A 12,666-nucleotide genomic window follows, 5' to 3' on the forward strand; every position below is an offset into this window, starting at 1 on the left:
GTTAAATTGTGGGTCTGCATAAAAATTGTGCATGTTTTTTCCACGCTGTGAGCTGTCCTTGGGCAATTGCCCTGGCCGCTGTGAGCAGTGCAGGGCAGAGGCGGCTGGAGGGTCCCTGAGTGCCTCGGAGCTGCACATCAGGCTGGCCCGGAGCAGCCGGCTGGACTGGCTCTGCAGTCTGCAGAGCGTGCAGGAGACAGGGTGGGAGCAGAGAATGGATGGGGCGCTGGATAGGCAAAAAATGGCCATAATATATGGAGCGCTGCACCACAGAAACTGGTTTATATTCTAAGCCAACACATCAGCTTCTGTGTATGTGTAGCCTGGGAGATTCAGTACCGATAAATGAGTAGCAGCCATCTCTGTAGTTGCTCCATCTCAAGTAAATTATTGCAAACAGCGGTGAACAGACTTCTCCCTTTCTTTTTGCCCAAGAAGAGCATTACAGACCAGTGTATAAAATGCACTTGCTTGTGATGATCTTTGCAGAGACAATCTCCTTTTGAGTAGCCGCCTCCTGTCCCTCAGGTAGACCTGCTACTACTAAGGACACAGAGTACTCACCAGGCATGTTAAATGAACTCTTCATGCAGGGAAAATCATCTTGAGTGTTTTATGGTTTACATAATGAATCTATTTCTGTGTGGTTTACTTCTTCTTTATCCACCTTTTTTTTTACTTCTTTCTTCTGGTAACACAGTTCAAACAAGGCAGAATGTATCAGAATGGGTCTCTTGTGCACAACCTACAGAATAGATCATTACCTTCCACTCATTTTAAAACTCCAGAAGAATGGGTATTCTGTAATTGACATAATGAGCTAGAAGAGTGGTATAGAGATTGTTTCCAGCCAACTAATTCAGTTTGCTGGATCTTTGCTCTAGTCAGTGCAGAACTGAGGGCTATCACTGGGAAGAAAAATCTTGACTGTCCTGTGTCTTGGAAATCATTGAGACACAATAGACACGGGCATCTCAGGTTGTTTCCAGTCATTTTATATAGTGGAAGTGTGCTGTAAAAATAGAGCGTACTTGAAATCTTAGGTTTTGTATTATTCTAGTTGAGGATTACTGATTTCCAGCAGGCCAACACATGCCAAAAAGAAAGTCATCTGTAAAAAGGACTGTTTAACTGGGGTATTGCATGATATTACCTGGGTTTCTCATGTGGTTGCATAACTCATTTTTGTACTCATGCATATTTTGTCCTTGTTTATGTGAACATTTTGCCTTAATTGGAATATGCGGAGCTGTAGGGAGAGGCATGTCGCCCTGTAATCCACCCCCTCCTCCTGCAGCAACTTAAAACATAATACAGAGTACACCTCTCCATGACTGGAGAAAAATTGTTCTTTAAGGAAATGGCTGACTCAAATTGTGGGCTCACCTCCGCTGCAAAGATTTTGTTGAGATCACTTGGTGAAATCTGAAAGCTGCAATCACCAGTGAATTCTTCAGTGAAATGGACTGAGTCAGCAGCAGCGTGGCATCTGCTGCTTGGCGGAGTGCATGGAGGTGTACTGCCTAGGGAAGGTCAGCACATGATTCATCAGCATCTGCATGCGCTTTGCTTCATCTATTTTATTATAAGGGTGGAAGACTCAGGCCAGGGGATGAGACTTTTAGCTTCAGCAGCCTACCAGCTGATCAAAGATATCTTTCCTTGTTTAAAGCAGCCTTCTGGTTGTTTTTGGTTTTGTTTTCCAGTGATGGGTCCTGCTGGAAAGAGCTTTCTGATGGCACAGCTGTGAGTGAAACCAGCACAACATGTTCAGTGTCGAGGACCTCCTGATTTCTCATGGATATAAATTATCAAAAAATCCCCCTATTTCATATGAGAACAGGTATGATGGATACCGGCATGAAACTACAGGGCACAGATCTGCTCAGAGAACGCTGAACGGGTTTGAGGCAGAATCAAGAGCTGGCGCTTACAGCAAGAAACCTCTGGTGAAAACCAACTCAAGCAGCACTGAAAGCAGCCATGGGAGCCAAGGGAGGCAAGCAGGTCCTGGTTACCACCATGACCATCAGGGTTTGTCCACTTTTCATACTTCAGAAGGGGGGTAAGTTTCAGCATCATGCCATGGCTTTGCTTTCTCTTTCTTTTGGTCCTGACAAATAACTAAGCATGACCCTAACCCTTGATATCATCTTCCTGTGATCCTTTCCTGCTCCCATACTAGTGACTATTTCCATGCACTGCAAGTCCACACAAAGCAGTAGCACATCCACTCACCTTTGAGAATACTGGGGTGATAGGAAGTGGCTGAGTGTAGGAAAGTTTCATTTACTAATGTGATCATTATCAGAAAGGCCTTTCTGCTGGGCTTAGAAAAGCTCAGTCCAGGTACAGTTAAAAAAAGGGTCAAAAGCTCTTCCTTTTCTTCAGTTTTAAAAAACTGAACCCAGCTTCTTCTGGGTTTTGCTGTAGATTCAGCCATGTGCAGCTCTTGGTGGGTGTTCCTACATACACTGAGGACTTTCTTGGTTTTTTGAGGCTGCTCTTGTGGAGTAAACATGAGAAGGTGCCTGTGCGTTTCTTTTTAAAACAGCTCCAAGCCAGTGGAAGCTCTTGTCGTCACTTCATAAAACGTGCTTCTACAACCATGGCTTGCTTAATACAGAGTACGTGCGTGCTGGGGCTGGGGCAGGCTGGGCAGGAAGAGCTGTGTGTACACACCGCTGCTCGGCCATTGTTCTGCGGCTATTTGAGTGCTGCTGATTAACAAAGGAAAGGGGCTAGAGCAGGACTGGAAGCCAGCCCAAGTGTGACGATGGTTTATAAGGAAAAGCCCCTTCCTCCTGACGAGTGGGCTTGAAACTGAAAGCATGGCAAAACGCTGCCGCCTTGGGAGCTTGTCCTCTTACGAAGACCTTCAGTAACACGTGGCAAAGGCATGTGTCCCCTGGCTGCTGGGCTCGTCTGCTCTTCCCCTTCGTATCTCTTCCCCTTGCAAGCCTGTTTGCCTGGAGCAGGAATGGCTCCTGGCTGCCAGCTAGGATAATGGGCAGGAAGAGATGTGAGTCCCGTAAAGCAGTCCTAGGGCAGCAAGTTCCAGCCGCGGTGAAGGTCCCCCGGTGGAACCATCCCTTCTGGAGAAGGAAGGAGAGGACACAGGTTTAAAGGTAATATGGAGGATCCTTCATGGTGTGTTTTGTGTGAAGTAAACTGGACAGCAATGAAGTGTGGAAAGAATGGGAGGGAAAAAGTTTTTAAAGCAGGGGAAGAGAGTGCTCAGGGGTGCCAAGGAAGGTGGTGCTTGGCTTTGGAGCTGAGTTTCTAGTGTGCAGAAAAACTGGTGTGAAGAAGATATGGCTGTGCAAGGCTGGAAGATACTGCAGCACAGTACAGCTCCCACGCCCTGTAAGGCAGAGCCTGTGTGGGTGCGTGTTGGTGTGGGAGGACTGCTGCCTCCCTGTCTCCCTCTTCTCCAGGTGCATCTGCAAGGGCTTGCATGTCTGCCCCACATCTCGGACGTGGCAGAGGTATCTGTAACTGCTGACGTTGGCTAAATATAAAATAATGCTCTCTGCCAGTTTAAATGTCTCTTTCTAAATGCAAGGGGTGGAACCTGTCAGTCTACAGCATAGTTAAATATTATATCCTGGTTTTAAGAAGTGGCTTTTCCACATAAAATAGGGAATGCAGCCCTGGAAATGGCTTTGCTACACTTTCATAGAAATAGAATTCTTTTCTCACTATTATTGTTACAGGAAATTCTGATTCCCAGAGAGCCTATTTGGAACTCTTACAAGGCACTAGCAGCTATGAACAAGGGAAAACCTTTGTATCAGCCGTCCCTTTCTTGCCATCCATGGGTGTGCAGAGTGCTTCTGGTGCAGAGCGGGGCACCTGCTGGTACAGGGAGGAGCGACCTTTCTGGGCCAGATCCGGGAGAGCTGTCTGCAGCCTCAGTGCTGCAGCACCCATGTTTTGGCTGCTGATCTCCAGGGTGACAGTCCTGCTCCAGAGCCACTCCCCTGCCCTGGGGAAGCATCCGAGGCACCGGGCTGCCCTCCAAGTGTGAGCTGTTTTAAAACTGTGGTAGGCCATATTGAACTCCACTGTCTGGTTTCTGGACTGCTGTGGGAATAGGTTCCTGGTTGCCAGGCTGGGAAAGAACACACACAAGAAGAGACATTTGGGCTCAAAGAGGGGACAACCACCCAGCAAGGTCCAGCATGAAGATGCTGCTCTTTGGGCATTGCAGGCTTCCTGCAGCCATCTCTTGACATGGCCTTTCCAGGGCAGCTCAGCAGCAGGAGAGGGCCAGAAAAGACAGTGTGTGTCCCAACTATCTTCACAGACATTGACCAGCTCCATGGCAATTCAGAGTATAACTTAGGCTCCTTAGCCAGGTAATTATCTACACAACATTTTTGCTAAGACCACTGATGCAGAAGAGCTAATCACCTTCCAAACACCATGGAAGGGAGTGATGCTGCTCGCCTCATTGCTGCCTTTGCAGACAGGTTTGCAGGACTCATGAAGGTGGGGGATGGTGCTGTTGTCTCCACTCATTAGGGTTGTTCTTCTGATCAAACCTTGCTGAGGAGGAGAGAGGCTTCATAGCAACTGCATGTGGGCACATCATACCACCTGCTGCTGCTGCTTGCAAGGGGGGAGTGACGCCCCGGCGGAGCGGGGAAGTGATGCTTTGTTCCATCCTGTTGTTCTTCAAGCAAAGCGTGGGGGAGTGGGTCGTAGGAGGGCTATCCTGGCTGTCCTTGCTTAACTGAGCATTAGGAGGCCACACAGTAAAGGTTTGGAAGAGGAGACAAGGCAAAGAAAATGGGAAAGCTGACCCTATGTGTAGAGACGAGAGGGTTCACAGAAGAACTCCCTCCTGGTTCTCTTCTGAGTGGAGAGAAGAGGCACTTTGCTTAGCTGTTTGTGTGGGATGAACTATGTTGGTAGCTAGCAAATTTAGACATAAATAAATAACATCATTAATGAGATCAGCTGCTGGAAAAATTAGAAAAGTGTACTGGTGTTTCCCAATGTTTGGGCTCAGAAAAGCATGTGTGAGGATAGGATCCCAAAATAGAACAGAAGATGCCAGTGTCCAGAACAGTCCTCTGAAAATTTTTCTCCCTTGTTGCCAAATCCTGCAAATTTTTTAATAGTGCCTCCTTGTTGGGCACAAAGTCTGTCCTGGTGCCTGTGGCTCACCCACCCTAAGCTACTGGGTGCCTAATGCCTACCACTTGTGCACTGGTGGCCAGAAACAGGGACAGAAACTCCCTAGATAGCCCTGCAGTGGCTTCATTCTGCAGGGTTTTGACTTCGAAGCCTGTGCCATGCTCCACTTCTGGTCCCATTATGTGCGTCATGCAAGGTCCTGCTGGTCCAGCGTCACCCTAGGGGAACGGGGCAGCTTCAACCTATTGCTCTGAGAGCAGCAGCTCGGTGAAATGCGGTCATGCATCCAGTGCAGGGTGGACTGATGGCCTCGTTTCTTGTGAAGGCCTAAAATTCATTGAAATCTCGCAATAGTTTGGGTTTTTAAAACAGTTTTCATTAGATTGATTTTATATAAAATCAATTCAAAGCACTTTATAACAGCAAATGTGATATTCATTAGAAACAGGCCTGTAAGAGAAGAGTTCATAATGTTAAAATCTACCTCCTTGATCCCATGGGACCACTCTGTCCCTGGCACTTAAATCGTTCCTGTTGGTCCCATGGGACCACTCCATCCTTGGCAGCCCTCCCAGCTGTGAAGTACTTGCAAGCTGCTGTGTCTAGGTGCGCATTTCTTTGTGCGTCAGTACCAATGCATCGTGGAGTGAGACAGAATTGTGTAGTGGCACAGTCAGAGACCAGCTGCTGCTAAGAGGGACTGCATGGTCTCTTCATTGATAATACGTCATGGACACAAAGCCTGCAGCATGGCTGGCATTTGCCATCCAGAGATGTACCATTGCTGAGGTTATAGTGAAGCATTTTGAACTTGGGGTGGCTCTTGGATGCTCCCCCTTCCCACCACTTCATTGACTGCAAGACCCAAAAGTGTCATGTGTCCTGGAAGGAGGCACTCTCTGCTGCAGTTGTGGCCACAAGCAGCGTGGTTGCGCTGTGCCGCCCCACTGCCTGCTGCCTGCTGCCTGCCTGCTGTGCCTGCTGCAAGCAGGTGTGCGGGAGCTGCCCTCCGTCCTTGGGAGCAGAGGGGTTTTCAGGCTGGAGCTAAGCTGGAGGGTCCTTGGGGATACTATGGAGCATCCCCTTCCCACTGCACAGTGCAGTGCCATCCTCTCCAGAGGTTTATGGGGCCCATAGTACAGGCTGTCTGAGCCGGGATCTGGAGAGACTGACACTGTCCATCTTGTGAACAGATCATAGAAAAGACCAGGTTTAAAATGCTCTGAATACCTCCTTTTAAATGTCTTTTCTACACTCGTGTTTCAATGATAACATGGTACAAGTTACATGGTGGTTTGTATCATGTTCTGAAATTCATTACTGGGCCCTAGTTATTAATCTTTTAAAAAATAAATTTAATCTTTTAAACAGCTTTTAATAAATGGAGGAACATCCTTTCTGTAACTGAAGCTGTCCTAACTTAGGGCTAATTTACTTTCATGAATGGCTGAGCTTGGGTTTTGTTTGGTTTTAAAAAAAAGCAAAGTAACCAAAACTCTTCTGTTTTGGTTAGTTTGGTTTACAATGTAGGAAAGAGTCTAGTAATGCTCCCTTCCCTATTCCTGATTTCCTATTAAATCCTTTAAACAGCCAGCCCATTCCGTTCCCGTGCTGCTGGTTGTAACTTTTGCAAGTCTCAATATTATTGTCTACTATGCCTCCTTCCCTCAATGTTTTTAAATTTGGGTTGATAAGAATCTGGGTTTAGTGTGGGTTTTTTTTTTTTTAATGGTGACAACACCACCTCTGGAAATTTAAAGATCAAGATTTTTAGATGCTTTTCTAGAAGACATGCTACCACTGAAGCAGGAAACATTTCGGGGAAGTCTGATGGCCTGCATTGAGCAAGATGTCAAACTAAATAATTGTAACGGTCTCTTCTGATCTTGGAATCTATGACTCTGTGCTTCCTGCGATTTCTGTAGACCCTTTTACAGTGATGGATTAAAATCAAACAGAAAGAGCAACCTGTCCGTTTCCTCCTCACTGTTACTAGACCCTGTTTCCCACTTCGTTTTGCAAACACAGATACAAATGGTGCCATAGCAGCATGGGGATGAGATGGAAAGGTAGATTTGATAGTCTCAGAAGCCGGCAGCATTTGTTCAGCTGCATGTTTCCACAGGCAGAGAGACATGGAAACGTTTGTTGTTACTGCAATCAGCTTTCCAATATAGGAGGTGTCCTGTTATATCTCACTGATTAATGAAGATGTCTGTTACTTCCTGGGGTTCAGCAATCAAACTGTACTTTGTGCTTCAGAGGCTGAATGTTTTGGTCAGATGTTAGGTCTTAATCCAGCCAAATTAATATGAACAAGATGCTACTTATCCCAGTCTGGTTTTTAAACTTTTATAGTCATAGGATGAAGTTAATATATGTAAAAGAAAATTGCTGTGGATCTGGATTGCTTAATTTTCATTCTGAATTTTGAATTGTATTATGTTTTCACCAACTACTATTTAAATAGATCACTGTTTTTAGTAAAAAAGAGCCAGATGACACTGTTTATATACCTTGGGGTGGAAGGAAGAGACAGAAATTCTTGGGTTCTATCTACATACTTGTCCTATTTCTGTCAATTTTGATTTTTCTTTCCAGTCTTATGCTGGTGGCAGCCACATAGTGTAAAGGCAGTTATGTTGTTGGACACCTTAGGTACAAGAATAGCAGAACACGGTTCAAGTAGAAGATTAATTATTTATATAGAAGGGTACCAATTTTGTTCAGCAGTAATACATAAAGCAGTTTACATTCTGTTCAGAACACACAAAGAACCTATTCTCTTCATGTAAATCTGTGTTCTGAATTTCTAATCCACAATAAAATGTCAAATGTCTTTCATACTTCAGTAATAGATTGCTGGAGTTAATCCCTCTTTTATTTAAGAATTTTATACTTCTTTTGAGGTGTTTTTGATTATAGATATTAATTCCATCTTAATCAGAACTATGCTGATACATCACCATTGTTGTGGCATGTATCATTTCATCCAAAGCACTTTGACGAAATTTCTTCCCTTAGAAAGATGAACAAGAACCAATGCTGGAAACGGCATGTTTAATTTAAGCTCTTATACTAGGATGCAAATCATGTTTCTTACAGAATGTATCTTATGGAATAGCCCTCTACCTGTTCTGCCTACCTCTGCTTTTTAGGTTCCTATTAAACTTGCGTACCACAGTAGTCCCCTTGACACCTACAGATTTTGATATAGCAGAGTAAAGAAATAAGTTCAACACAATCATTTCTGGTTTTCTGGTGTCCATCGAGGAGGGCTGTGCATGTTTGCACAGCATGTAACTGTGTGCATTTGTTTCTCTTTCTAACAGCTTTGCATAGCTAACAACATGCCAGCAGAGCATCGGTCCCTTCCTTTACTCATGTTAATGACTGACTTCTAAATCCTCTCATTAAAATCATAAAGTCATGTGGTTGTGAACAGATTACACAAACCCTATTGGCATAACTCAATATTTGACCTCCTAACAGCCTTACCCATAAGAGAAAGAAAGGGTATCAGTGCAAACTGCCTGTGACACTGCGTTTCTTTTTCAGGGTTTATGACAAGCCTCAATTAGCATGGTCTTCCCAGCCCAAGACTGATAAAGATCTCGCCTACTGGAGAAGACGAGGACAGGACTTCAGTGTTCTACTGGGCTATTCCCAGAAAGCCAGTGTGGAAATGAAAGGCCTGGCTGCAGCCCCGGGGACACCCCGGCACCCCAAGGAAAGTCACCTGAAGGTGGGGACAGGCACAGGGTATGTCAGAAGAAGCGGCTTGCAGGAAAGCTGTGAAGTGCCCAGCGACTGCAAATGGCAAAGCCTGGGAATGGAAAGCTGGAACCAGCCAAAAAAGGTAGGGAGGCAAATGTCCGAGGGTGACAGGGAGAAGCTGCTTCAAGAGCTGTATTCACTGACCCTGGGAGACAACGTACTGAGCAGCCATAACAAGGGGAAATCGCAGTCATTGCCGAGGGTCCTTTCGCCCGAGAGCATGAGGTGTGTTGAAATGCCCTCCCTGACCAACAGCAACAACTCACTCAGCGTAACTAAAACCCCCTCCTATCCCCCAAGCAGACTGAGTGCAGAACCAGGCAAGCACCACGAAACGGGAAGCCATTTCCTTCCTCTGGTGAAACCCAAGTATGGGAGACCCCTTAAGCCTCCGTCCTACGAACTGCAGCGGCAGACCAGGGCACCTGCAGAAACTGCAGGATTCCAGGACCACTACCAGAAAGACGAACCCATCTCCTACTTAGCCAAAGTTAATGAGCCAAGGCAAGATGCTTGCATTCAAGACTCTGGTTTGGAGCCCCCAGTCTACGTACCTCCTCCTTCTTACAAATCCCCACCTCACCAAAATGTGACCCCAAATCCCCTCAATGAAGTGCCTAACACCAACACGTATGCCAGCAGTGATCAGCAGGGTCCTGCAGAGCGGGTTGTCCCCTGCCAACAACCAGCCATGAATACTTTTGAAGCGGGGGGTGACCCTTGCAAAGACAATCATCTTCCTCACGGGAAGCAAAGCCATGCAAGGCGTCCTGCTGACTACCTGCGTTCTGTTCAGTATATTCCCTTTGATGATCCTCGGATACGACATATTAAAATTGTGCCACCAGAATGTCTGCAGGGCAATGCTAAATACACTGAAAATGCACGTAGTCCCAGTTCTGGTGCTTTGCAAGAGAGAGATCTTGAAGTACAGTACAACAGTGCCTTTTCGGATGCATCAAACTTGTCCAATTCCGCAAAGGGAGAAAGAACTTCTGACTGCTCCACCCATAGCAACAGATGGTTGGCACCATCCATCCGAGATCAGGAAAATTGTGCCTTGCCAGACCAAAGAGACAGTTGTAGCACAACTAATCACAGCCCCCGTAACGAAGCCAGCGCGGAGTACACAAAAGGCAAACTTTCTGCAAGAAATTCACATATGGACAGCACCTGTGAGACTGTTACAAAAGTGAAAAAGTTTGAACCTGGAACTGGGATGCAGAGCAAAAAGAGTTCAAAGAAAAAAATGAATGAAACTATATTTTGTTTGGTCTCTATCCCAGTTAAATCAGAATCCAATCTGCCAGATACAGATAGGAACAACAACATAACCCAGAGCCCTGATAAGAATGGGTTTGATAACAATGGGGCTTTGCAAGAACAAAGTCTCTTAAGTATGTCTTCAACGGACTTGGAGTTACAAGCACTTACAGGAAGCATGACCAATAAAAATGAGTTACAAAAACAAGAGCTGTGGAGACCAGAAGAGTTCAAACAAATGAATGACCTCAGATTTATTCAGCCGACAAAACACAGAGAGCTCAAATACTCTGGCTCCTGGCCAGGTGATCAGTACAAAGACCAGCAGACACAGACCAGTTTTGCTGAAGAACCTAAAAGCCCACAATTTTTCCATGGTACAAAGCCTGGGCAGCCCAATAGTAACAAACAGCTGTCTCCAAAGCAACTAGGATGTACAGCATCCACGATAGGGTCAAAACAGACAGAGTTACCTTCTGATGAGAGAAGCTCCAGACAGAGCGCTTATGGTATGAAGGGTCAAATGTACCTCAGCCAGTCTAGCAACAGTGCGTTTTCCAGGACTGCTACCTCAGTCCTTCAGGCCTCCTCCCCAAAAGCCCACCAGAGCCAGCCCATGGCTGCTCAGGAAAGGGAAACTGGCCTTCTTTCCAGGGGAGATGTAGTTAAGGGAGAAGCAGGTGCTCCCTGCAACAGTAAAGAGCTGTTTGGGCAGTTCTTGTTGAAGCCTGTAAGTCGCCGTCCCTGGGATGCAATAAGTGAGCTAGAAAGTTTTAACAAGGAGCTGCAAGAGCAGGAGGAGAGCACGAGCAGTGAAGAAGATTTGGAAAGTGCTGCAGCTTCTCTGCAGGCAGGTGCTGTTATGCAAAGAAGGGCATCCAGAAATGAGAAGTCAAACCAGGAGCCAAAACATGGTGGGAAATTGGAAACGGTTGTGACAGAGGTGCCTGTATTCAAGTCAGGAAGAGTTAAAAGTAAGTCTGAAAGTTGGAGCCTGGGGACAGAGCATGGTGGCAAGCTGGGCTGCATTGGCTCTGAAGGTTTCTCGCAGCCAGGAGGGAGCAGTGAAGGAGTCAGGCCAGCAGATGGAAGTCTGATAACAGAAATGAGGATGGGGGAAGCCAAGAGCAGGACAAGCAAGCAGCCAGTTCACGTGGGCCCTCTCCAGAGAGTTTTGTCCAGTAGCCCAAGCAGTTCATGTCACAGTAATCCCTTCAATAACCCTGTCTTGCAGGAGATGAGCGAAGACCAAAATTACCTAGACTTTGTTAAACTAAGCAAAGGCACAACTCCCACAAATGATATGGTATTAGAGAGAGGCTCAGTAGTACGCTTGTCACTAACGAAGAAGAACCAAGGGCGCTCTGAGCCAGATTTGAGGTCAGTGGGACTTGATGTAGCCCCAGGACCTGGTGCTAACAATTCTGATCACTCTTCAAATGCAAATGCAGTGGAAATCCCTGTGAATGAGTCATTGCAGGCAAGAGCTGCAAGAATTTTAGGTATAGATATAGCAGTGGAGTCTCTTCTTCCTAATGACCACACTGGGCCCCACCCAGGCACTAGCCCTGCAAATGGTGCCCAGGACTTCGAGTCATCAGTGGGAAGCACAGTAAGTGACAAAGAAGTTAGAAAGGAGAGTTCTTATGAAGGCAGACGAAAGTGTGGGTGGACAGAAAGTGCTCTCTTTGTCAGAGCAGGAGGCCGATCTTTACACCCTGATGAATGTCAGACCACTCACCCGGAAGACAGCGCTAAAACGCTGGTAACTGAGCAAGTTCTTCAGCAACCTGCAAGTGCCAGCCAAGGTGAGGACCAAAACTTGGTTTGCAAGTCAGCTGTGTATCAGCATTCAGAAAAGAGAGTGAGAAGCACCTCAAAAGTGATAGAGACACTCCAAGGCAAGCTTACTTCGCCACCTAGCCGGACTGCCATGGATCGCTTAGTGCGAATGAAAGAAGTTGACTCTGTGTCCCGGATGAGACGTCTGAGCATTAAGAGCGCAGACTCGGGAGAGGAGGTGGATGAGGAGAAGCTGTCAAGGGTACAAGAGGAGAGAGGAAGCAAACTGGCAAGCTCAGGGGCTGTTTCCAAGCGTGTTATCTCTCTCAGTGAAAACGGATATTTAGGTGGAATGGACAAGAAGAAGATCGACAGAGATTTTTCTTTAGGTAAGACCCTATTATGGGAGATCCAAATGGGTACTGTTCCCTTACGTAATGGGCATGATTGCTTTGCTTATGCCCACATAATGCTGTTCAAATAGTAACAGGCTGTGGGTGGTACTACCCCCATCTGGTTTCCACCCCCTTTTCTCTCCTTGTAGAAGAGGTAACATGAGTGTTCTCTGATCCCATTTTAGGAAAAGTTACTGTAAAACTCATTTCTGATACTGAAACTCATTCACAGAGACTGGAGCACTCCCTGAGGTCTTATCTCTGTTGATCTCTGTCTAATTGTTTTAGGGAACAGCCAGCTTCA

At 46.2% G+C, this 12,666-nt stretch overlaps 1 protein-coding gene across 1 annotated transcript; it reads left to right on the top strand.

Annotated features, from left to right (window-relative positions):
* Nucleotides 1-1,766: 1,766 nt before the first annotated feature.
* On the top strand, nt 1,767-12,451 carry JCAD (junctional cadherin 5 associated). Its single transcript, XM_009946646.2, has 2 exons — nt 1,767-2,065; nt 8,704-12,451. Exons 1-2 carry the CDS (start codon nt 1,767-1,769, stop codon nt 12,449-12,451), a joined length of 4,047 nt encoding a protein of 1,348 aa, XP_009944948.2.
* The last annotated feature ends 215 nt before the right edge of the window (nt 12,452-12,666 follow it).

This window comes from Leptosomus discolor, chromosome 6 (genome assembly GCF_034619465.1).
Source record: "Leptosomus discolor isolate bLepDis1 chromosome 6, bLepDis1.hap2, whole genome shotgun sequence".
Taxonomy (NCBI): domain Eukaryota; kingdom Metazoa; phylum Chordata; class Aves; order Leptosomiformes; family Leptosomidae; genus Leptosomus; species Leptosomus discolor.